This window comes from Nicotiana sylvestris, chromosome 8, assembly GCF_000393655.2.
Source record: "Nicotiana sylvestris chromosome 8, ASM39365v2, whole genome shotgun sequence".
NCBI classification, from domain to species: Eukaryota; Viridiplantae; Streptophyta; class Magnoliopsida; order Solanales; family Solanaceae; genus Nicotiana; species Nicotiana sylvestris.
Genome location: NC_091064.1, coordinates 185,518,084 through 185,544,039, shown reverse-complemented (window position 1 = coordinate 185,544,039; position 25,956 = coordinate 185,518,084). Strand labels below are relative to the sequence as shown.

Here is a 25,956-nt window from a genome sequence, read left to right as displayed (position 1 = left end):
ACTGCCTGCAACCGTTGCCCTTCATGTGTGTTATGAGTAAACCCTGCTCCAGTTCAATAACTCGCAAACCACACTGGATAGGCAAATGTCACTAAGTGAACCCCGTGCAACGAGCTCGATCGGGAAAGCATGCGTGAGTTTCGAACATGCAGCCTCTCATTTTGGGGATCTCCTGTTCAACCAACTCGGCCACCCTTACGAAATTCAAATTATATAGTATATTTTTTGAATTATACATTGTATATCTCATTTTTAATTCAACAAATCTAACAAAGCACTAGCACTAATTAATTTAGGATCAATTTCAATAATAAGTTTCAACATTATAATTCCACCATAAATTTGTTCGCGAAACAAACAATCTCTAATAATTTTAGCTAGTGCTACTGGTATGTTTAATTATCACTACCTTTTTATGATTGCTAAAAAGTTTCAAAGGAAAAAGGTTTTAGTAGGCATCTAGACATAAAAACTGTATTTTTTTTAAGAAAAAAATATTTGGAGTTAAGTTAAAAAATGGTATTTGAAATTTAAAATTATGTTTAGACACGTATTTCACTTGAAAAAACTTTTCAAAGTACTTTTTATAAAATTTATGTTCGAAAAATCTCAAAAAACTTATAAATTTCATGAATAAATATGGTTTTTCAAAAACAAATTCGAAAAAAAAATTTATGGACAAACCGATCCTTAATATGTTCCCTTTTTTCTCCCATTATATATGGGAAAAGCCAAACGGCACAAGCAGCAAGGACAACCATCACATCATTCCCACTCCACCACATCTACCCATTAATTAACTACATCCCATTTGATTCCAAAAATCACCGAGACAAGCATGGAGCTAACAGCACAGCAGCTCAAGGCATACGACGGCTCAGATCCATCAAAGCCAATCTACGTGGCAATCAAAGGTCGCATCTTTGATGTCACCACCGGCAATTCCTTCTACGGTCCCGGCGGCGCATACTGTATGTTCGCCGGAAAAGATGCAAGCAGAGCACTCGCAAAGATGAGTAAGAACGAAGAGGACGTTACCCCCTCGCTCGATGGCCTTTCTGAGAAAGAAATGGGGGTTCTCAATGATTGGGAGAAGAAATTCGAAGCTAAGTACCCAATCGTTGGCACTGTTATTTCTTAATCTAATAAATGAAGTGGGTTTGGGGATCTGGGGTTTTTGTGCAGTTATGAATAAATATAGGTTTTCCTTAGCCTGGTATTGCGTATTTCTCATGGGTCTGTTTGTGTAATAGACAAAATTAACTTGTGACTTTTGTGCAATTACGAATAAATCTAAGGTTTTACTCTTGAGATGTATGATTGATGTGTATGCTGTTTGGGATTTGGAAAGTGGGATGGATAGTGTTGTAGCAATTTGTATTTCAAGTACAACTTATTTAGCACATGGTACAACACTGTTTTGCTCGGATGGAAGGACCATTCAGTTGTGGCATGGGTTCTATAGAACGTGTGCTTTCCCTTACCTTCTTTCACCTTGAAACTCTGCCTCTGTCTTAGCTTCTGCCTCAGGCTACTTCCTCCCTCTTATTTTCGCAGTAGATTTTATAGCCGGAATCTATTATCTTGCTGAATTTTTCTTTTTTGACAGTTAACTTGGCACTTTTGGTCCCTTAATAATTAGGAGTTGCTGATTTTGTATTGAAAGAGCTAAACGCGAGAAAAGAAATCAACATCTCTTCCCTCTATTAACTTGACGCATAGCAATCTAACTACTTGCTAATGCTTATTTATGCACTGAGTTTTTATTTTTAAGGAATTTATCTGTTTTAAAACCAGATTTCCACGATTTCCCCTCTCTCAATGGTCCATTGGACACACGACGGGAGCTTTATTCCATTTTTTTCTACTATATATATGAAACCATTTATGACTAGAGAACGAAATGTTCCGTTATACTTAGAAAGAATGTTAAAGAAAGTAAAAACCGTAGTGTCTGATAAAGAAGGATAAATTACAGTAAATATAACCAATCCTTCAGAACTTATTAATGCATTATTTACGATTTTTTCTATAACCAAGAAATCCTGAAAGCTTACCCTCGAATCTATGTTGTGTGTCTAATCCATACATCAGGTACTACGCTGTTGGCATTAGACTAAAATCTTGGGGTTGCATTTCTCGTAAATCTGCCCAGTATGTTTACTGATTCCCAACTTTGTAATGAAAAAGTTGCACTTGGTACAAAACTTCGTTGCTTCCATCCACGAATGCTATTGCAACATCTTTTTCACCAAGCCAGCGAGTATGCGTCATCAAAGTGGAAATAAATGTAGATGTTTTGATTTACTAGATCCAACCGGATTATTATAGTTGCTGATGATTTTCAAGTGGAAAGCATCATTTTTGTGGCGATGGATGTTCGTTTCACGCCCATGTTTCCAACCGCGGGAAGTCTCTTTCTGACATATCACCTTTTTCAAACATGTTGCTACCACTTTAGATTTTACCAAACTCTAAAGTTCATTACACGTAATGTTGCACATTGATGCGGACCTCCCTTAGAAGCACAATATCAAATTCTTTAATCAGCTTATTTGCATACAAAGTATGGCATAAACCTATGTTGTATATTCTATTTCCTTTCTCTAGTAGTAGGTAATTCTTAGTAAATACCTTTACATGTGTCTCTATGTATTTAAAGATCTTTCAGGAAACTAATTTTCCTGCAAGGATGCTACTTGGAGCATGTGACTTTTGGTCAGTTGACCAGCTATTAGCTTAATATAAGAACATGATCACGGGAAGGACAAAAAGAAACAAATATGTTCCACTAATTATGAATCACGCTAATCAGTTCGTCAAAGCTATCCACAAATATCTCCATCTTTATGAAACTAAAGTTCTCCGAGGTGTACATTCTCTAGTCCAATAGTAGTGTACATATCCTATAAAAGAATTTAGCTCACTCCACGTATATAATAGCCGAATAACGTCAGCATGAATGTCAATGGTACCTGGGGATGAAACAGGATGTTTCCATTTTCGAGTTATGGTATGCTCCAATAAAAACGAATGGAATAGTTGTCCTAGCAAGACGAGACAGAATGACATCTTTCCTGTTCAAGCCAATGAGCACACTTTGTCTGGAAAAAAGAGAGTTCTGAGATGTTAGCACACTGAAGACGAAGATCAACATTTAATAACATAAAATCACTTGACTTAGAAAGAGGAGAATATATATATAAAAGAGAAGGGAAAAGGAATAATTTTGGTTTCCGTCCTTTCTTCTCATAGGATCCTTTTACTATCCCTATACAGTAAAAATGGTCGTTGTTGAGCTCCTCGCTTTCTGCTTTCGTGATTTTTTCTCCATTTCCCTCAATTGTATCTAGGGTTTCATGCACACTCGTCAACAAAAAACATTGATCAAGAATACTCTCCAAGGATCACAAGCCAAATGATTTAACAACAACAACAACAACAATTACGGCCCAGTCCCAAACAAGGCCCGAATCCTCACTTCTTTCTTTAAGCTTACTCATATCATCGCCATACCAAATAAAGAAAGTGAACGTGAAACAAGCCAAAGGACTTAACCTGGTTAAAATCAGCACAAATAACACTTAACTGTTTACCTTGTCCGGAGGTGCTACAGCATAGGCGGCTGTCATCTATGTAAGTTGTCTGAAGACCCATCATCCATGATCCAATTGATGTATCTTCATGCGCATAACTCTTTAAGGAAGCACTTCATAACGGAAAAATAACACACTTAGAAACAGATACAAGACCAGAATCAGTGATGTCAGTTTCTTCAACGCAATACATCAAAAAAGAGGAAGAACAACTTATCCAAGAATTTCAATAAAGCAAATGATAACAAATGCTCTTAAAGCTATTTAAAAGTCACGGTTAAGCCCTTCCACTATCTTTTTGGCATGATTAAATATTCAGAGTCTTAGCTAGGCCTTCTACGATTTTTGGTCCTGAAATTCCTCTTCCGGTGTCTTCTATTATCGACCGTTAGTAATGCTAAATTTAAGGGTATATTTCACTTTTCTTGTGCTGGTGGAATAATTCCAATATTTCCATCCAGATTCTAGTGAACCTTCAATTAAAGTCAAATACACCTTTTAAGTTGAATTAGTCTTATCTAGGCCATATATATGTCAGTTAACTCCACCTAACCACTACCATAAAATTGGCCTTTAAAACGGGAGAAAAAAGCAATAGTTTGGAAATCCGGTGCAAATCTTATGTCCTTCACTGTGGGTGTAAGAGGGTTAAAATAGTACATCTAACAAGTTATTTCTGACAAAACCAGAACAGGTTATACATGTATGGCTAACCTTTTTTTTCAAATAACAATAGCTAACCTGTTTATGTTAATATACTGGGCCAAATTTTTGGAAAGCATCAGAACTGAACCAGCTGCATGCCGGAAGTACCTGAAAAGAAATCCATGTCATTCTAGAGTAGAGAGTGACGGGCCAAGAAATTCACCCAGGTACATCGAGAACGTGGACAATTGAAAATTTGGCCCAAACCATCAGTTAAGAATTTCATTTGGAAAGACAAATCCAAGCACTCTCATATGCGCACACACCAAAAATACCCCAAAGCACAGAAAATGCACGATAACTTAGGAAAATGCAAATAGTAATGTGACTGAAAAGCAACTTAACATGCTGCAAACATTAGCGAATTAATGTTAACCCTTTTCAATTGAGGAATTCTTCAACAAACTAATCTAACTAGACGTAAGATATAATAAATTACTCCTCCTTCCTAGTTTATGTGATGCAATTTGACTAGGCACGGAGTTTAAGAAAGAAAGACTTCTGAAACTTGTAGTCTAAAACAATAGATATTTGTGTGGCTATATATCATCTCATTAAGGGTAAAATGACAGGTTTAAAATTAAATTATTTCTAAATATAATAAGGTATCATTCTTTTTGATATAGACTAAAAAGGAAAGTGCATCACATAAATAGGGACAGATTGAGTTGGTTTTTACAAGCAGTTCCAGATATGCCACTTCATAGTAAGATAGATCGATAACATTTACTAAAAGAATATATGCAAAACCTTGTACATAGGCTTGATAGCTGCATCCATGACACTTGAAGAACTAATTCAACCGAAGTCAACCAAGTGAAAAGCATTCTAACCAAATCATCTTACAACTAAAATTACTATGCATACTTTTAGATGTGAGAGAATATAGACCTGGTTTATTACCGATAAATAGACTTATCAGTCATTTGGACATATAAGCATAAGCTTATAGAAAAGCCAAAGTAACTCATACAACAATAAGGAGGCATCAGTTTCTTAGGACTCAGTAATACTTACGATTTCTCATCTCCGAATTTCCACCATTCTGGCTCATACCATGCCCTTCCCCTGGAAAAGGGAAAAGGTGAAATATTAATGCTTGTATACATGATCTTAAGCTGAGTTAAATCTGAATGAAAATCTTACTCTTCTGCAACTACTTCTCCAGATTTCATGCATCCAATGTAAGAACTATTTTGACCACGCCGTTTTTGAAGGAGCTCAATCAACCCATCTGACAGAATAAAGATAAATAGAATGTTAAAAAAGCTCAAATCTAGGGCACATAGATCATAATTCTAGAGGACGGATAAGCAAGGATTTTACCAAGGTCAACATCAATGTTGTCATCAACTTTCACATAAAACTCTGCGTCCCAATTTTGTATTGCTGAACTAAAGAAATATTTAGCTTTCTTGGGCAATTCCTCCTGAGCTTCCTCATGACTTTCCTTTTAAATAATTGGAAAAATATAAATAAGCAAACGTAAGCTGCATATGGAACGAGTTGAAACAAAGTAAACAGAAAATTAGGAGAATGCATGCAGGCTAAGCTCTAACGATTATTTAAACATATGATCATTATTATTAATATGCATTTTTGCAACCAACATGCCCTTACAGCAACGGTTTGGATAGAGCCTAACTCAAATTATGCCACAAAAAAATACAGATAGGTCAGACAAAAATGACTATAACCAAACTTACTAGAATCAAGAAATCTTTTGTTGCTAGGTTCTCCTCGTTAACATTGCGGTCCAAGCTATCACCACGGTTGGGACTGCCAAGTTCAAGTCATCCAGAGATGAATAAAGCCACTAAAATTTCAAATGTATATTTCAAGTTTTCAGTATGCAGCACAAACCTCCGACCAATTACAAATCGCACAACCACTCCTCTTTCTTCAAGTTTCGACAAAGCATCAACTGTCAAAGAAAAGAAAATATTAGATGTGTCAGATGCACCAGCAAGACCTGAATTTTAAAAAGAAAATGTCCAAAGTTGCCTTTATACCATCTGAAATTGCTCAATTTTGCCCTATGTTACACTTTTGGTTCATTCATACCCTTGTCATTACCAAAGTCTTGTATTTTCCCTTGCCATTAAGAGCGGTACAGCAGGAGATACGTGGACTCCGTGCGTATAGGAAAAAGGTCAATATTCACTTGTCAACCTTTGACTATGGTTTAAAAGTACCCTCACATAGAAGCTCCGATATGCGTCAAGGTCTGTGACGACCCGGCCAGTCGTCTCATGAGTTACCGCTCTGTTTTCCCCCTTTCTGCTTCTTTATGCTTTGTTTATCTGTGTTATGTGATATCGGGTTGGTCGGATCGAATCCGGAAGGAATTTAGTAAGGTTTGAGACACTTAGTCTCTTTTGAGGGAGCTTAAGTTGGAAAAGTCAACCGGATGTTGACTTATGTGTTAGAGGGCTCAGAAGTGAATTCCGATGGTTCGGTTAGCTTCGGGAGGTGATTTGTAACTTAGGAGTGTGATCGGAATGAGTTTGGGAGATTCGGAGTAGATTTAGGCTTGAATGGGTGAAGTTGATATTTTGGCGATTTCCGGTCGATAGGCGAGTTTTTGATATAGGGGTCGGAATGGAATTCTGAGAGTTGCAGTAGTTCCGTTGTGTCATTTGGGATATCTGTGTAAAATTTCAGGTCATTCGAACGTGGTTTGGTTGGGTTTTGATCAAAAGCGTAATTTGGAAGATTTTAGAAAGTTTGGCTTGAATCCGATGTGTTTTCGGTGATTTGATGTTGTTTGAGGTGTTTTGGTGATTGGAACAAGTTTGAATAAGGTTTTAGGATATGTTGGTGCCTTTGGTTGAGGTCCCAGGGGCCTCGGGTGAGTTTCGGGTGGTCAATCGGATCATTTTGAAGTTGGAAAAATTGCAGAAGTTGCAGGTTCAGCTGTTGCAGACTTTTACTCTTCGCGTTCGCGAGTGGACCCTCACGTTCACGAAGAGTCAGTGGGGGGTCAGTGGAAGTTTAGCCTTCGCGTTCGCGAAGGGCTGGAGGCTCGTGCATTGCGTTCGCGAGATGTAAGCCGCGTTCGCGTAGGGTCTTTTTGGTCAGCTGGTCTGAGGTCGTGTTTGTTCTTCGCGTTCGCGAGAGAGGGTGTGCGTTCGCGAAGGGTAAGGTTGAGGAACCATCGCGTTCGCGATGGCAATGTCGCGTTCGCATAGAGGAAAAATTGGTCAAAGTAAGATTGTGCTTCGCGAACGCGAGAGTTTGACCGCGTTCGCGAAGAAGGAAATAAGACCTGGGCAGAATGTTTTTAAACTCGTCTTGTCCGCGAGGATTGGGTTTATTTCCTCCATAGTTGGTCATTTTGGGAGATTTTTGAAGGAGATTGAAGAGGGATTCAAGGGGAATTGTTGGGAGGTAAGATTCTTGGACATAAAACTCGATTATTATGTGAATTCCACCTAGAAAATTATGGAAATTAAGCTAAAAATTGAAGAACTAGGGCTTGGAAATTTGGACTTTTGATTGGGGATTTGGAGGACCATTTGGGGTCGGATTTGAGAACTTTTGATATGTATGAACTCGAAGGAATCTATTGGTGTAAAGGTTTCTGATTTTCGAGGCGTGGGCCCGGGGGTCGGGTTTTGGTAATTTCGGGATTTGTGTCCTTTATTGATTGTTTTCGTTTGGGCTTCGTTCCCTTAGCATATTTTGACGTCCTCGTTCTGATTTTGGGTAAATTCGACGCGCGTGGAGGCCGATTTGAAGGGCAAAGGCATCGCGAGCTAGAAATTTAGCCGGTTCGAGGTGAGTAATGATTGTAAATGATGCTCTGAGGGTTTGAAACCCCGGATTGCACATCGTAGTGCTATGTTGAGGCGAGACACACGCTTGATGACGAGCGTGGGGTCGTGCACTATTGGGGATTGTGACTTGATCCGTCCCGGTTGATGATTTTACCGTTGTGATGTGAGCTTGAGCCCGAGGGGCGGATCCGTTGAATGCCATATTTGGGCTTCGTGTCAACTATTTGAACCCTTCGGGTATTTTTAGTACTATTCCCTCACTGTTTTAACTTTATACTTGAACTCAGTCATGTTAATTTCGAGTGTTTAACTACTCAACCATGTTTACTCAGTTTTGAAGACTTAAATGATATTTTAAATGATGTTTGGGCTGAGAAACACTGTTTTACTATTGCCGAGAGGCTTGTGATGATTTTTGACTAAGGCCAGGGGCCTACATTGTGAGGAAACACTGATACTGATTTGAGGACGAGGGCCTGAGATATGTACGCCACAAGGTGGCTTGATTGATATGAGGCTGAGGGCCTAGTTTTGATGCCACGAGATGGCTTGTTATTGCGCTTGGGCCGTAAGGGGCCCCTCCAGGAGTCTGCACAACCCCCAGTAAGCGCGGGTACCATTGTGATGTGAACTTAAGCCCGAGGGGCTGGTATTGTTCTGAGATGTTGCCCGAGGGGCGGATCCGTATATTGTGCCCGAGGGGCGAACTTCTATTTGTTTACTTTACCTTAACTAACTGTCAATTACTTGTTTACTTGTTGAAGGAGGATTTTACTTGACTTTTCACTGGTTTACTGTTTTTAACTGATTTTACTGCTTCATTATAGAATGCCTTGTGCCTTACGTGTTTTCTTGCTTTCAGTTGTTATTTACATTTGTTACTCACTGAGTTGAAGTACTCACTTTACTCCCTACACCCTGTGTGCAGATTCAGGCGTAGCTGGTTCCGCTCCCGAACGCTGATTCCTCCAGCTTCAGGCGGGCTTTCGGAGATTACGAGGTAGCTGTTGACGTCCGCAGCCCCGTGTCTCTACTCCTTTATCGCTTCAATTTCCTTTCAGACAGTTGTACTAGTTATGGATTTAGCAGAATTGTATTATGACTTATAGATGCTCATGATTAGTGACATCCCGGTTAGGGCTGTGCATGGGTATTCTTCCGCGTATTTATGTTATTATCGGTTATTTCGAATTTATTCTTATCATGTTTAGACTGTTCTTAAATGCTTATCTGTCAATAATTGGAAAATGGAAAGTGTCGGCTGGCCTTGTCTTCATGAGAGGTGTCATCACGACCCGGTTTGGGGTTAGGGTCGTGACAAGGTCATAAACTAGACTTTTCCTAATGGGAGGGGTAATAGTAGACCAAAAGTCTAACAGAGACAAAGTTACTCAATTTTAGGTAGTACAAGACAAATTTAACCCTTCTCCCTTTTTAAAATAAAAAATCTGACCAATGTTGCGAAGGTTATGGCAGCCAAATCAGAACTTGTAACCATGAAACTACACACATCTTTCAACCAAAAAGAAGTTTTGTTACTTCTAACTAACATCAGAAAGCTCTGTATCATATTTTGATCAACGGGTGAAAACTTCAAGAACGGTTTTAAAGCAAATAGACTAGCAGTCAAACTATAACTGATCTAGTAACATGTGAAATTTGCGAGCAACCAAACCATGCCTCCAAGATAAGTTTCGCCGTAAAAGAAAATAAACACAGCCAAGATATTTTCATAATTATTACTCTCATGTGAAATTTGCGAGCAACCAAACCATGCGTCATTGTTTGAAGGGCACACTACCCATTGCTTTATATCGTTGCATCGCTTTAGGCAATGAAATGGTTTTAAATAACACTGATCTATCATGATATCATGTCATTGAAAGTTTGAAACAAAGATAACTACACTTGAAGACTTGAAATAAGAACATTTCCATCTTTGCCCGGCCAGTCAAACCATCTTCCACTACTGATCAAAAGGCATTTATTGGGGGTTCTGAACGCATAGAACTGTGCGCACATTTTCAGTGCACAGATAGACATCAAATAGACTAATATCACTAATTTGGTAAGGTCAATAATTTATTGATGTTGGGGAAATTCCTATACAAAAGCAGTTATTCAAGAAGTAGAGAACCTACAATAAAGTATGGTTCTCGACAAAAGTCACCCAACCCAATCATATATACAAGTAGGGACCTCATTGGTGAACCAAAAATAAACTAAGACGAGGCTATTCCTCAAATATACATAATCATTCTCAACCCCTTAAAACAGTATCCTATTTCTCTCCTTCCATATAACCCACATGAGAGCTAAGGGAGCAATGTCCCACGCGATGGGTCTTCTCTTCCTTCTCCGGGAAGCCCAGCTAAAATGGACTAATATCACAATAACAAGCTATGAAAATTTTGAACACACTGAATCCGCTAACAAGTTCTAATCTGAATTTTTACTTTCAGTGTGGCAGCTTCACAGTTACATTAATCCCTAAGAACTTAGATCATAACACATCAATGAGAGATCATTACACATATTAGGAAATACAGAAAATTCATGCCCCAAACAAAATGAGTAGAGACTGACCATTTGGCAACCAAGACCCTCTGATCACATTTCTCCTCAATCTACCTCCGAATCCCGTATAGATTCCTATAACAGCCAGAAGTTGTTTGCCCGAAGATGAACCACTCTGCTTCAACTGATTCTTGAGGTAACCTTGACTCTTAGCCACTGTTAATTCCATTTCGACTTCAACTATTCTCCTCTCCAGATCCCTGGAAAACATATGGATATCTAGATTAGCTCAATTGCAATTGTCCGCACATGCTCGTATATGCATTTATGTTAAGACAAAAGAAAAAAGGAATCTGAAAAACGTACTTGCATCCTAAAACCATTAGCTTGTCTTCAACTGTCAGCATCTTTGGTCTCTGCCATATGTATCCAATGCAATATTAGGATTTAGGAAGAAAGAAACAGGTTAAAGAACTAGCTAAAGTAAGTAATATCAGATGCTTTGAATCTCAGACAAGAGTTGAAGCCAACTCCATTTGAAATTGTGAACCAGCATTAGCATATGCAGTTTAAAACCAGCAGGTCACAATTTGCAAGTAAACTACTGCATAGACTTGTCCGTGGGCGTGGCACTATTATAACTGAGTCAATAATCCAATATTTGAGCCACTGATCAGACCATTATTAGCATCTCCTGAACATGTAAGGAAAAACTTCTCCTGTCTAGGAAACATTGCCCTTTATCAATCATCGTGTAATTTCCAGAGCATTCCAAGTTCAGTAACAATAGGGCATTATCTTTCACTAGGACATCGAAATAGCACTTTACATTTCACAATGTTCACATGCTTTCCTTTCCAAATTTCTCGTAGCACAAAGAACTCCTTATGTCTTGATCTATATAACACTATTAAATTTTGGAGTCAAATGGTTAATTTTCAAACATTTGTTTTATTTTTTAAGAAGTTTACAAAAGATTCTAATTGCAGTAATTTTAATGCAGTTTATAAAAATGTAAACTTTATTTCACAAATCAAGTGAAATATATCCAAAATTCACCAGAAATTAGATGTTTTAACCTCGTAATCCAGATCATCGAGTGCAAAATAAAACTATGTATAGAAAAGAAGAACAAAACCTGCTCTGAGTTCTTCTTCAAGAGACTACCTAATACCATTCTGTACTCTGCATCTTGCCATAACCTAAAAACAATAATCCCAAGACATAAAACTTCATATAAAAAATCAATCAAAGCATAACTTAACAAAATTAACACATTGGAGAATATGCCTATAAATAAAACAAAAAGAAAAACAAAAAAAAAAAACATAAAAGCGGACCTTCCGGCGACATATAACCAAGCGAAGCAAGAGATTAATGCCATTACTAGAGAAGGTTTAGATGTTTGACTAGACTTTGATTTTGACCGCCTTTCCGATTTTGACGACGACGAAAACGACGTCGTTGGCAAGATGCTCTCCATGTCTTCCCAATTTGTGTTCTGTGAAAACAATACTGGAGAAGACAATTTAGCGAAAACGCTCGATCAAATTGAGAGCATTCCTAGATGTGGAATATTCTAGATGATTCGGAAAGTAATCAGTGTAAATTACGGAGATCTCAAGAATAAATCTTCTTGAAATTGGAACTTCGATCGATTGATTGATTTGAAAAATGAGTTTTGGAGTTTTCTAGCAGAGCGGTTACTTCAATGGACGGGGAAGTAATAGAAACTTTGTGTTTAAGGTTCACTTTAGCCCATCTATTTTTATCTTCTCTCACTTTGCCCCTTTTCTAGATTAATTTAGGAGCTTTTTTCCCCTCTCAATTTAGGTAGGAACTTTCCAAAAATCAGCTGTTGCTTCACAGTTGAAAGATTTTCCATGTGGTTTTTAATTTGTTAAGGAGATTTTTTATTCTATAAAAATATACATATAAATATTTTCTTTTGGCAAAACTTAAATTTGGTACCGGTCAAACTGATTAAGAGTTGTTCATTCAAATGACAAATGAAAGTGAAATTTTATAAATTAAATTTGAAAATTAATCACTAAGAGTGCTTTTTGTGGTAATTATTTATACCAAACTTAATAAAAGTAAAAATTTATAAAAACAACCTTTAGCATTGTGATAAGGATCTAAAAGGTTGGATGGTATTTTTTTTCAAGCTTATAAGTTGCATCCAGGCAATCGTTAGTTAGGCTTAAATTGGAAATAAAAGCTTATTACATGCACCCAATAAAATTAATGGTATTTATCAAGTAGAACTTTAGCCTAGCTCATACTAGGGCACTGAATCCATTAATGTGATTATTCAACAGATATGGAATTTGTTTGTTTTATACTTTTATTTCACAACCTAACAAGATACTACTAATAATTTATTTTTCTTCCTTTTGCGCATGAAAGAAGCAAGAGGTAGACTACAATATATCTCTCAAACTTAGAGGTTAGCTTGGAAACCTATCTATTAGAGTGTATAGCATTAATTATTAATTTCAATGCAAGTTTAGATTCTGATAGTCTATCAATCTTATAATATTCCAAATATGCACGTTTTCTCTCACGTAGTTCTAGAGGTTGGCAATGGTGCCTTGACCAAATTCCAAAATAAGAAGACTTGGTAAATTCAATAATGATAGTTGGTTTGTGTGCTATTACTCCGAATGTCCTTTTCTTTTTTGGTTTTTGTGCTTTATTTTTCCCTTTCATTTGGTTATTCTCATTATAAAATGCTAAAAATTTATTTATTCACACAAATAAATTAAGGCTACTAAATGTTGTGAGCGAGAACAGACATAACAAGTTGGTAAATTTTCCCATATAGAATTCTTCTTCTTGATTAAATTATGTGAACAGAAACTAATGATTTTCCTGCTGATTTAGTTGCTTTCTCATTAAAAGGCACATGAATGTTTGCATGAGGCGTGCGTAAAGCTTTCTGGTCAGGAATGAATTCTTCAGCAAGCTGCTATTTCATATGTTCTTATGTCTCTTTCTCATATCCATTTGTAATTTCGTCTTTTGGGTTATGGTACTTTTCTCTTTTATTGTTTTCATGATTCAAGCCCAGATTTAGAATTGCTCCTATATCTATATATGATCCTTTCGGATTTTAATTAAGGTAGTCTTAATTAAAATACAGGAAGGTCTTATGGAGCTACTTAGAGGATAAAGGGGTCCTGGTTGCCTACATTAGGGTGATTAAAGACATGTATGTTGGAGCTAAGACTCAGGTTAGGACAGTAGGAGGCGACTCCGAGCATTTTCCAGTTGTTACGGGGTTGCACCAAGGGTCTGCGCTCAGCCCATTCCTATTTGCCCTGGTGATGGATGCACTAACTCATCATATTCAAGGGGAGGTGTCATGGTGCATGCTATTTGCTGATGACATTATTCTAATTGACGAGACACGAGGCGGCGTCAACGAGAGGCTAGAGGTTTGGAGACATGCTCTTGAGTCTAAAGGTTTCAAGTTGAGCAGGACGAAGACGGAATACCTCGAGTGCAAATTTGGGGTTGAGCCGACGGAAGCGGGAGTTGAAGTGAGGCTTGACTCTCAAGTCATTCCCAAGAGGGGTAGTTTCAAGTACCTTGGATCGGTTATTCAGGGGATCGGGGAGATCGATGAGGATGTCATACACCGTATAGGAGTGGGGTGGATGAAGTGGAGGTTAGCGTCCGGAGTCCTGTGTAACAAGAAAGTGCCACCGTTACTAAAAGGTAAGTTTTATAGATGAGTGATTAGGCTTGCCATGTTGTATGGGACTGAGTATTGGCCGGTTAAGAACTCACACATCCAGAAGATGAAAGTAGCAGAGATGAGGATGTTGAGGTAGATGTGCGGGCATACAAGGATGGATAAGATTAGGAATGAAGATATTCGAGAGAAGGTGGGCGTGGCCTCCATGGAGGACAAGATGCGGGAAGCAAGACTCAGATGGTTCGGGCACATTCAGAGGAGGAGCACTGATGCACCAGTGAGGAGGTGTGAACGACTGGCTGTGGTGGGCACGAGGAGAGGTAGAGGGCGACCTAAGAAGTATTGGGGAGAGGTGATCAGACAGGACATGGCGTGACTTAGGATTACTGAGGACATGGCCCTTGACAGGGAATTGTGGAGGTCGAGCATTAAGGTTGTAGGTTAGGGAAAAGTTCTAAATATTTCAACAGCACAATAGAGTGAGACTAGCCAGTTAGGAGTTAGTCTGAGGATGCTATTGGTCGTCTACTGATGCAGGGCTTTATCTGCTGGTTTTTACTATACCATCCATCTATTTCGTATTTCGTATTCCGTATTTTGTATCTCTTATATTGCTGTTATTTTATTATGAGTTTATTGGTGGTACTAATATATCGTCTCTTGTTGCTTTCTTGAGCCGAGGGTCTTCTCGAAACAGTCTCTCGGGTAAGTTCTGCGTACATATTATCCTCCCCAGACCCCATTTATGGGATTATACTGGGCCGTTGTTGTTGTTGTCAATTCCATGCGATAACACAAGTTTTTCTAATCATTAACCCTTTGGTAGTCTCATCTATTTCTACTAAGCGTCACTTAAACATGCATTGATTAAGTTTCTGTTAATATTGGATATTGAAGTGTAGTATGGTTTCACTGGAAGGAACTATATTCCCTAAAAATAGATCTTTTCTTATTTTAATGTTATTCTGTTAAATAAAAAAAAATTCATGTTGAGAGTGATAATATGCCTTATTTCTTTATTTTCTTTAAATCTATCAATTCTATGTGTAGTTTATTTGTTGATGTTCTTTAAAAAATAATTTTTAGATTTTCGCTTGAAATTTGGGGTTTTAACTTGATTGATGTTCTAGAGGTAAGAAATATTTTACATTCATACCATCACTTTATCTTTGAAAGAATTTTATTTATTCTTTTTTTTTTTCAATGATCTCATTGTGCAGGAACCTTCAGTGATTATATATAAATACTAATGAAACAACAGGTAAAAAATAGCGTCTTGAAGACAAAAATATCATGAGCGAGTTCAAGAAGAAAACTCACTTAATATTTTGATGGAACTGATCGAAGTGGAGTATTATACTTTCCTCTCTATAGTTTAATACTCTACTCTTTTTTCTCTTCTTTTGTTTCTTTTATATGTTTTATTTATGGAAGACGGTAAAAAATGTGATTGGTATAGATGAATTTTATGAGATAAGGAATTTTTTTAAGATGCTGGTCCATGTCCAGGAGGAAAAGGGAATTTGCCTATATTTAGGGTAACGATTTTTGTTGAATAAGTCCCGGGTAAGAAAAAGTTAGAAGGAAGGAAATAAAGAAAAAAGGAAAAGGAAGACATGAAAAATGAGAAGAAAATGAAGCACCAAAGGGAACATTAGAACAAGGAGCAAGAAAATAGGTACAAAGTATTTTAAAACTAACATGAGTACCAAAAATACACGATAACATTTATTTTATACATTACCGTTTGAGAATATTTTTGTAAGTGTTTGAAAATTTTAAGAACAAGGATGAAGAATTATCTTAAACTAACAGATGCCAATATTTGTTTCACTTTCTCAAGTACTATTTTGACACAAATAGTGTTTCAACTGCTTTTTAAAAGTATTTTGTTGGTAAACTTTCTAAAAATATTTAGAAAGAATTTTTATGAGAATTTGAATAAATTATCTTTGAATAGACAAGTGAAATATCAAGAACGTACTCAAAAGCTATTCTTTGTGAACAAATTTTGATTGCTATTAAATACTAAAGAATTAATCTAATCACAAAAATCAAGACCTTAAAATTAAGAGATATAACTAAAATCAGAATTTGCTTAAAATAAATTTTTATTAAAGAACATAAAGATACATGAATTGAAACTATCTTTTGTTGAGGTAAAAAAAAAAAGGATGATACCTAATCAAAGGCTTATTTCCTTTGGGAAGCAAAAGACAAGAAAAGTATAAGAGAAATTCCTATATATATTCAATTAAATTCTTTATATCACTTTTAAATTAGATAAAGAGGAAAAAGCATGTTTCTTTTACTTCTTTTGCACTTGTACCAAACAACTAAGAAAGTAAACTATGAATCCTTTATGCGAATGAAAAAAATAATAACTTGATCTCCTTTATCTTCATCCTTCCCTTTGTTAAACATACGTGATATGAAAGAACTAGAAAGTTTTAAATTAGCTCTTCACAATCTATTTTTTAAATTTTGTTAAACATTTGAATATTAGTAAAAGATCATTCCATACATGAATATAATATGATCTTTTATGCGCGGTAAGTTCACTAGTTTTGTATAATCATCACTTACTTTTGAAATGAAACCTTGATGTAATGTATATAATCTGCATATTTAATCAACTAGTAGTAGTTTAAGTCTTTTTCCATTCCATTCCATTTCAGTTACTTATACATAATTTGAAGCCAAAAAAATAAAAAATTTATATAGCTTTTCCACAAACTAACTGATATTCTAACTTGATCGTTGTAACATTTCCCCTTCCCTCTACGGCATACCCCTCCCCAAATGCATTTGCCCAACCTTTATGCTCGATCAGCTTGTTTACACTTCAAATATTCCACGGAATACCTGCTATCTCTCGTCAGCACAAGTATGAAGCCCCGCCAATTATTACAACATTTTTCAGAACAATCTACTTTAAAACTCAAGTTTATTGAGATCTATTATTCCCACCATGTATCCAAATTGCATGCCAAGGACAACTAGAAAGCTAGAGCTCAGCATAAGCATTTTTAAAGATACTAATACTTCAAACATACAATGAAATCAGGACTTGATACATGGTATTAAATCCAAGGCTGTTTTAAAGACACCATACACCTACCAATACTCAAAACTTCTTGGTGTAATCCACATCAAAACCTAATAAAACTGACTAAAAAATATACTGGTCTCTAACCAGAGGAAACAAAGGGTCTTTAAGATTAACAATTGAACTAATTATGGTCAATAAATACTTGCAGCAGCATGAGATAAATCATTGGAACTAGAATTTTACATCATTTCAACTTTTCCATAAAATGGCAGCAGATGAATTCCCCTTTGTATCAACGTAAAATCTTCAATGTTCTTAATGCAGTCACTAGTTGCTCCTTTGGGCCCCAGGTAACAAGCTTGAAAGACTAGGGACTCCTTGGCTTCTCATTTCCTCTTGTGCTTTTCTAATTTCTTCGGGATCTGCCACATAAAACAAGTGTAATCAGCAGAGTAACCAAAGACACTTCACATGTTGTCAGTCTTCTCTGAGAATGGATCGGGAACTACGCAAGTATCAAAATATAAAGCAACTTCCGGAAATGTTTCCTGCACATATCAGTCACTCTACTTTTTCGGCTGCACAGAAGTATAACTATGATACAACAGTTAGTGGTGGATTGGTAAAAAAGAGGTATTCAGTCATTTATAGGCCTTGATGTGGTAACAATGACATCTGGTGGCTGAACGACACCTACGAGTTTTTTGCTGATTCAGAAGGTCGAAAGTGTGAGTAGGAAAGACATTATAGGTTCGCCAAAAGAAACGTCTAGGTCTTAGTGCATCAATATACTGCAAACAGTGCATACCAATTGGATAGATTTCCACCGATCAAAACAGATTAAGAGAGTTGGATCGAAAGAGATGAATTATGAACATAAATAAAATTCATCCACCTTTTAAGCATGATAATAGATGGACAAATTTTTAAATTGAGAAAACATTTGACCGAAAAGAAATAGGTATAGTGCTTTTTACTTTATCTCCCGTTTATCTGCCTCCATGACCGCCTTTTACATGTCTCCTTGTTCCTTTAATTTCGTTCTGTTCACATGATACTAAACTCTAGTTTCATCACATCTCATATTGAGCAAAAGTCGTACTAGAAGAACCTTAAAGGCATCACTTACTGGAGAACCAAAAGATAAAAGGGGTGTGTGTGTGTGTGTGTGTGTGTGTGTGTGAGAGAGAGAGAGAGAGAGAGAGAGAAAGAGACGAAATCTCAATGCCGTCACCCTTAATGAGCCTACTTTTCAAGCAGAACCCTGAAGCATATACATAATCAGAAAAAGTTTTTTCCTTCACTGAACAATAGCTGCTGGATTCCAAGGTTTGGGATATCCAGAGCTGGGTAAACCAGCAACAAACTCTAAATATGAGCTAGGAGGGGTCTGGCTAAAGAATAATTTAAATAAGTCTAGGGAATTCTTTCGCGAACTGAGATGTGTTATTCTATCAGACGCATACTAAATGCCATAGATTTAAACATATACTACAAACACAGGTATCCAGAGATACATAACAGGCACGTGCTACCTACTAGATAGATATATAAACAAGTAAACAACACGCAGTTGGTAATATGGGCAAACAAACAAATCCAAATGCAACAAACAAATCCAAATGCAGGTAAATTGACGCATTTAGAAAGTCATTGTAAGTCAAATAAAAAATAAATAAAATTCAGAGACAGAAAGAGAAACAGAGCAAAATGTTACGAGGCACAGGGGGTCCAGATTGGTTTTGTATAAGGGATGAAGAGCTGATGTTTCGAAAGGGAAATGTGGCTACCTTTTCTGTTTTAAATTTGGATCTCCATCCTAAATTAATAGTAAACTGTTGAAAATGGATTAGTGTGATTCATACTTCATTTAGATTCACAATCCAATTCAATAGAATGAGGAAGAGGACGTGGAAGTGAGGCTAGATTCATAAGTAATTCCCAAGAAAGGGGTTTCAAGTACCACGGATCTACAATTTCTAGTAATGGAGAGATAGACGAGGATGTCACACATCAGATCGGAGCGGGGTGGATGATATGGAAGCTCGCTTCCGAGGTTTTGTGTGATAAGAAGGTACCACCAAGACTCAAAGATAAGTTTTACAGAGTAGTGGTTAGACCAACTATGTTGTATGGAGCAGAGTGTTGGCCAGTCAAGAACACCTATGTACAACAGATGAAAGTAGCAAAAATGAGGATACTGAGATGGATGTGTGGCATACCAGGAAAGACAATATTATGAATGAAGTTATCCAAGACAAGGTGGGAATGGCTCCTGTTGAGTATAAGGTGCGAGAAGCTAGGCTCAGATGGTACAAGCATGTGAAGAGGAGTATAGATGCCTCGGTGAGGAGGTGCGAGAGGTTGGCCATGGTGGGCATGAAGAGAGGTAGAGGTAGGCCTAGGAAGTATTGCGGAGAGGTGATTAGGCATGACGTGGCGCACCTTCAGCTTACTGAGGACATGACCCTTGATAGGTAGGTGTAGAGGTTGGGAATTAAGGTAAAAAGTTAGTAGTTAGGCGGGAGTGTCTCAATTTCATGTTGGTAGCATTATTATTAATCTTTTATTTTCATACCTTCATATTTGCTATGTTGCGTGGACTCTCCAAAATGTAGCCGCACCCGTGTAGGATCCTTTAAAAATGCACTACTTTTGGAGGATCCGACACGTATCCGGCCACATTTTCGGAGAGTCCGAGCAACATAGCATATTTGTAGGTTTCTTTTACCTTATGTTGATCTTGATCCTTTCGCTTAGATTATTCTATCACCCTGTCTCCGTATCACCTTATCTTGTTGATGTTACTACGTTTGTGTCTGCTTCTTTTGCTTTTATCTTGAGCTGGGGGGGTCAATCAGAAACAACCTCTCTACCTTCACAAGGCAGGGATAAGGTTTATTTCTTTTACTTTTATCTTGTCTGCGTACACTCTACCCCTAAACTCTACTTTGTGGGATTACATTGGGTTTGTTGTTGTTATTGTAATCCAATTCAATAGAAGATCAGATGCCAGTAGATAAACAGATAGATTTACATCATAATCACTGTGGGACGCCAGCCGTTAGGAAACCACATAACAGTGCAGTCATCAAAAAACACAGCAAACTAGCATTGTGGATGGAAAACTGGAAGTGAATTGTGGATTTGCCCCCTACTGGATGTCCAAAAAGGAGCAGTCCCGGTGCACTAAGCTCCGCTATGCGTAGGTCCGAAGAAGGACCGGACCATATTCGGTCTTATGTACGCAATCTTACCTTATATTTCTACAAGAGGCTATTGTGGCAACTTGAACCGGTGACCTTCTGGTCACACGTTTTACCGTTGCGCCAAGGCTCGTCTTCGCCTTACTGGATGTCAATGCAATTTAATTTTGACAATGGTAAAAGAACAACATAGAGTACACTCACCCATATTCTCTACTAATTTTGGCATCAAAAACATCACAACCACCATGAATCCAACCATCAGACCCATTGGGCTTTTCACCAGAGACATAACGGAGAAGGGTTCCCTTATCTGCAAGAAACATTCACATAGTAATTAGGAATCTAATAGAAAGGAGGAAAATGGAAAAAAAGGAGATACGAAAAAAGTCCGACCTCATAATATTGCTCATCTCCCAGTGGCTCCAAAACCAGCTCAATCAGGCTCCTCCGATTCTCAGTTAATGCAGCTTGAACCTTTCCAGGGTTTCTGGCACTGACATCAACTCGGACCTGAAGGCCAGAAGAAGGTTATTATCCTAAAACTCCTTGACAAAGAATTGGTGATGAATGAGGCAAAGATCATGGAAAGAGAAGCTCACTGGAGAAAAGAAGTAGCCAATTGCAGATACTTCTATGAGATGCGTCCCTGCTGGCACATTATGGCTTTTGAAGTCTAAAGTCAAAGAATTACAAAAATAACAGCATAATCTCCCCCCTGCTCTTTGCATACACCGAGTTTCAGCAGTTAGCCTCAAGGTACCGAATATTACTTATTGACAGCATATGAAGTAAATCAAAAGGCTCGAACATCATAGGATAGCGACAAGAGAGCCGATAAAAGACAATAGATAAAAAGGTCTAATACCTGATAATGCTTAAACATATGGCTAGCAGCAAGCATGTGACAAACAACATGATGCACCAATTTATTGATCACAAGTTATTCATGGAATTAATCTAGGAAACTTATTGCCAAATAATGTAATAGTTTTGTATAAGGTAAATAATTTTATTAACAATTGGGGACTAACCCCATATACAAGCCATATACCAAATAATATAATTAATCTTAACATCTAGTGCTATAGCTAATCCATCTGCATACCAATGCATGCTTTGAGTTTCACTCTTCCCACCTTAGTCAGCCTGATTGTACTCTGACTTAATTTCAGTGATCATTCAGTTCCACCACATATCCAAAGAAGAATGGGCTCCTTTTGCTCCAGATCTCCGCAAAATGGTTTCACCAATTTCCAGCATTCAATAGGAACCTTTGTTTATTTCATTGATCATCTCCTTGATCAGACAGCCAAATACCAGGCAGAAGTAATTTCGTAAAACTATCTTTAAGGGGAAATCCAGTTACATAGCCTTGCTACCTTGCTCTCTTGGTTCATCATACAGAGTAGAAAGACAGAAGGAAACCATTTTCCAGTAAAGTTTGCAACAGCTAGTGCTTGGAAGTGAAGTCAGCTTATTATCGCGATTAGAGCAACATATTGTTCTTTGCCAAATACCACCAATTTGTTCTTGCTCTTATATTAGGTATATCAGGCCAACAATAGACGAAACAGAGATAACAGACAACAGAAAGAAGGCAAATAAAGAACATTAGATTAAATTCTAGTTTAACAGTTAATTTGATGTACAAACGGGTTCTGGTTGATTGTCATAAACAGAAACAACTTAATTCCATCATTTCATATATGTCAAGAAACCTCTAAAGAAAGAACATATAGTGGGCAAACAAATGTAAAAATAACAGCATAGGGGAGTCCCTTTCTTTTGGAGACAGCATCAGTTAAATATCATTGGAATAACGAAAATAACAACAATGACCTCCGTAGCAAAGCTGAGAAATACATGGACATAGAAGAAGGATACAATGAGAAATATCCATCAGGTCTCAGGAAAGTAACACTTTGACCACCATTGAGTAGGACTTTGACATTTGATGCTTTAGTTGCCAAACCAGATCCTTTCAAGCTAAAGCCTACCATGCAAAAGAAGGTAGACACGTTAACAGCTATAACATATCAAGAAAAGGATTTGAAGCACACTTTAGTGCAAGGTTGATGGTAGGCTAGGAACGCGTGTTTTAGCCGCATTCTGCACTCTAATAATTGCACTTTGAGCGTGTTTGGGCTTAAATGACGGTGATTTGCACTTATTACATGTTTTACGCTTTGTAGGAGATGATTCCCAGTTAAAAAGATGTTCTGGAGCTAAATCGAATAATTGGAGTTTTGAAGTCTGAGTAAAAACCAAGGAATTAGACCGGCGTTGCATACGAGAATTGGAAGAAAGCACAAGGGTTATGACATTTGTACTAATGCTTCGCACCGTGCGTAGCACAGTGCGACACATCAGTGCAAATGTGCGTCAGAAATTTGATAAGTTCAGAGACTTGTAGTTTTTAGGTCTGACAGAAAAATACGCTAGTGCTACGCATAGTGTGTGGCATCAGTACAGAATTTTGTCAGACAAGCGAAGTTCAGATAGTTTACAACCGAGCAAAATGCACTAATGCGACGCACCCTACGTAGCACTGTGCGACGCATGAAGTGTAAAAAGTTTGTAAATTTTTCACTTCGGCTCAAAGAGGGTAGTTTCGTCCGGGTTCGTTCCTACTTGGTATAAATACACTGGAAACACATTTTTTAAGGGACTTTTGACCTTGGAAGCTTTGGGAGAGCATTGGAGACTACAAGACACGGGATTTCATTATCTTTCCACCAATTCAATATGGGAGTTTGGATTGTAACGTTAGATCGATGCTTTCTAATTCTTTAACTCTTTTTGTGATGATTTCCTCCATAATTATGGAGTAGTTTACCTTAGGGTTTGACGTGATTTGACGACTTGGTTGTTGTTTATGGATTTGATTGCTGCTTAATTGCTTGAATTTCTTGTAAGAGCTTTAACTCTAGTGGTGATTTTATTCATTATCTCTTGTTTAATCGAAAGAGGAGCATAATATTGAATGTTGTAGCAACGCATGTCTTAATTTATTTTGGTACTTCTTTAAAATAATCGAAAGAGCTTTGTGATCTACCTCTTAAATTAAGATTGAGAAATATTCGAGAGAAGTTTCTCTTAGACCATTCTTACCAATACATTCTTGCAAGTTTCACTGCACTTTACATTAGTTTATTTGAAAGATTTAGATTTAATCGAGAGAGGAGTCTGAATCGGAAGTATAAACTAATCACCTATTGAATTCGTGAGAATCGATAGAACCTCAAAAGTGAAATATAACAGTACCATATCCAAAATAACAACCTTGCACCTACCACGTCAAAACCCTTGTTCCTCACATTGATAAGAAACCAACTTTGCTAATCTCTAGTTTGTTGCAGTCAATCGGCAATTCTTTACTTTAGTAGTTACTCGTAGTTTATAATTATTATAAATCAAGTTTTGATCATCCTAAATAGTGTTAAGCTAGAAATTACTTGATCAATGTTTAAATCCAATCCTTGTGGAGACAATAATTAAATTATACTATCTTTGACTAGCGAGCATTAATTTTGTGTTGTGTTTTGTGCTCGTCAAAGGTGTTCACTACAACATAAAGAGAATTGTAGCACTGTAATCGAAAATGACAGAACAAAACATTGAAAAATTAATAAAAATTGGAACATGTCACAAAAAATATACTCCATTCAAGCCAAATGGACGTCTTACTTCTTACTGTGGCCAAACCACAATCCTATTCTCTTTTCCATGTCAACATTCAGAGAATAATATTGGTTCAAAGAATAAAACTCAATCCAATTTTAATTATATAAAATCTCAAGTTATCAGATGTTAACATTTATTATACTTTTGGCTCACTTCTCTCAAGACATAACTTCAACTATCTCGCCACTCAAATTAGGTCAAACAAAATGAAACTAAGGCAAAACTACGATACAGGGGCGACAAGCAGCATCAACCGCAGCAATGGTGGTCTGGATTAGAACTAGCGCTCAATATTGTTCCTTCGTCACCATCTGAGAATAAAAGAACACGGCTATTTTTGGTCTTATTTTTGAGAAACAGCAAGTTTCTGCTTTACGCACTACTGAACTCTCAGTATTTCTAGTTTAATGGCAATCTATCCCAATAAATAGTCCCAAAACCAGAATTTCACTGACAACTTAGATTCCGCCTAAAAAGTAGATATCTAAGTTAGCTTAAGCATTAAAATAAGAATGCTAAGCTCCAACAAGTTTTTCCCCAATTATTTCACTAATACAACCTTGTAAATCTACAAACCAAGTAGAAAAATCAAAATTTTGCAACTGGGTTCTTCTATATAACTAAATCAAAAGAGGAATAGGCAAAATTAAATAAATACATACCAGGAATTTTGACGCGACCATTAATAGTATAACCATCACTGCTCCTGCCAAAACAATCAAAGCAACAATAAAAGACCAAGCTTAAAACAATTGAATATTTATCTTTTCCACGGATAATTATATAGTAGAGAAAACTTTATAGATTATATAATTATATTATAAGATCCGTCTTTGATATAGCGAACCAAAAACTCAGATTTGAAACAGATAAAAACTGGGTTTTTGTATGAAAATACGTGTGTGAAAAAAGAGTACCCGGATGCGATCGCGAGTGAGGAGGGAAGTAAGGAGCATAAAGAAAGAAGTGAGATTAGCGAGAGCAAGATTGTCATCGACTTATGCATCACTGCCATTGGAAATATCAATTTCTGCTCGGCGAGAGCAAGGAGGATGAAAATAGAGTTAGAATCGTTGACAGGTATAAAAGACGGAATAGCCAAAGGAGAAACTGTGGACTGAAGTGTAAAAAGAGAAAAGGCAGAGAAGCCCTTAACAGCTTTTGAAAAGTGCAATCTAATACCTTAAGTTTGAATAGAAGTTCGAATTGGGTTTATGAAGTTGGAGTGACATGTTGTATGCTCTAATACCAGTAGGTACTTGGTACAAGGTCAATTTTCTTTCGTTTGCTAATAATTTCGTAACTTTTTCTTTAGTTGCTTTTAAAATTTGCTAGTAATCTTTAAAAGGAAAAGAATTTAAAAAAATATAGAAGTCAATGGAACGTCGTCACTTGGCATAAATTCTATTTTTTATCCAAAAATAATCAGTCCTTCACTCTCATGTGTCCTCCACAAATTAACCCGTTGTGATTACCTAATTTTTTACCATGTTTGAATTTATTCTCACACTCACTTCCCACTTCCCACTTCCCTCACTTTCTCCGCTTACTGCCCACTTCTCACACTCTCTCCACTCATGTTCCCCACCTATATTCCCCACTCTTTCATCACCTAATCTCTACTTATAACACACGACACACACAAAAAAAAAGGAAAAAAGCAAAAGAAAAAAAAACATTCTTGCTTCTGCAATTTCAAGCTCCACAGAAA

At 37.1% G+C, this 25,956-nt stretch overlaps 3 protein-coding genes across 4 annotated transcripts; 1 reads left to right on the top strand and 2 right to left on the bottom strand.

Annotated features, from left to right (window-relative positions):
- Positions 1-742: 742 nt before the first annotated feature.
- Positions 743-1,317, top strand: LOC104223175 (probable steroid-binding protein 3). Its single transcript, XM_009774548.2, has one exon. It carries the CDS (start codon positions 839-841, stop codon positions 1,139-1,141), a length of 303 nt encoding a protein of 100 aa, XP_009772850.1. The 5' UTR covers positions 743-838; the 3' UTR covers positions 1,142-1,317.
- Positions 1,318-2,761: 1,444 nt separating this feature from the next.
- Positions 2,762-12,311, bottom strand: LOC104223174 (hydroxyproline O-galactosyltransferase HPGT3-like). Of its 2 annotated transcripts, none has more exons than XM_009774547.2 (12): positions 11,938-12,311; positions 11,736-11,799; positions 10,964-11,013; positions 10,667-10,857; positions 6,165-6,225; positions 6,008-6,080; positions 5,628-5,751; positions 5,448-5,535; positions 5,319-5,369; positions 4,338-4,409; positions 3,597-3,709; positions 2,762-3,104 (listed from the first exon to the last, which is right to left on the bottom strand). In XM_009774547.2, the coding sequence occupies exons 1-12, from the start codon at positions 12,078-12,080 to the stop codon at positions 3,082-3,084; spliced, it is 1,053 nt and encodes a 350-aa protein (XP_009772849.1). In that variant the 5' UTR covers positions 12,081-12,311; the 3' UTR covers positions 2,762-3,081. The 2 variants fall into 2 exon arrangements, with proteins under 2 accessions (XP_009772849.1, XP_009772848.1); XM_009774546.2 differs by having other exon boundaries at positions 3,590-3,709; positions 11,938-12,280.
- Positions 12,312-17,353: 5,042 nt separating this feature from the next.
- On the bottom strand, positions 17,354-25,411 carry LOC104223172 (ER membrane protein complex subunit 7 homolog). The gene is made up of 7 exons (XM_009774545.2): positions 25,163-25,411; positions 24,908-24,951; positions 22,446-22,554; positions 21,161-21,224; positions 20,955-21,071; positions 20,763-20,871; positions 17,354-17,774 (listed from the first exon to the last, which is right to left on the bottom strand). Exons 1-7 carry the CDS (start codon positions 25,258-25,260, stop codon positions 17,680-17,682), a joined length of 636 nt encoding a protein of 211 aa, XP_009772847.1. The 5' UTR covers positions 25,261-25,411; the 3' UTR covers positions 17,354-17,679.
- Positions 25,412-25,956: the final 545 nt, after the last annotated feature.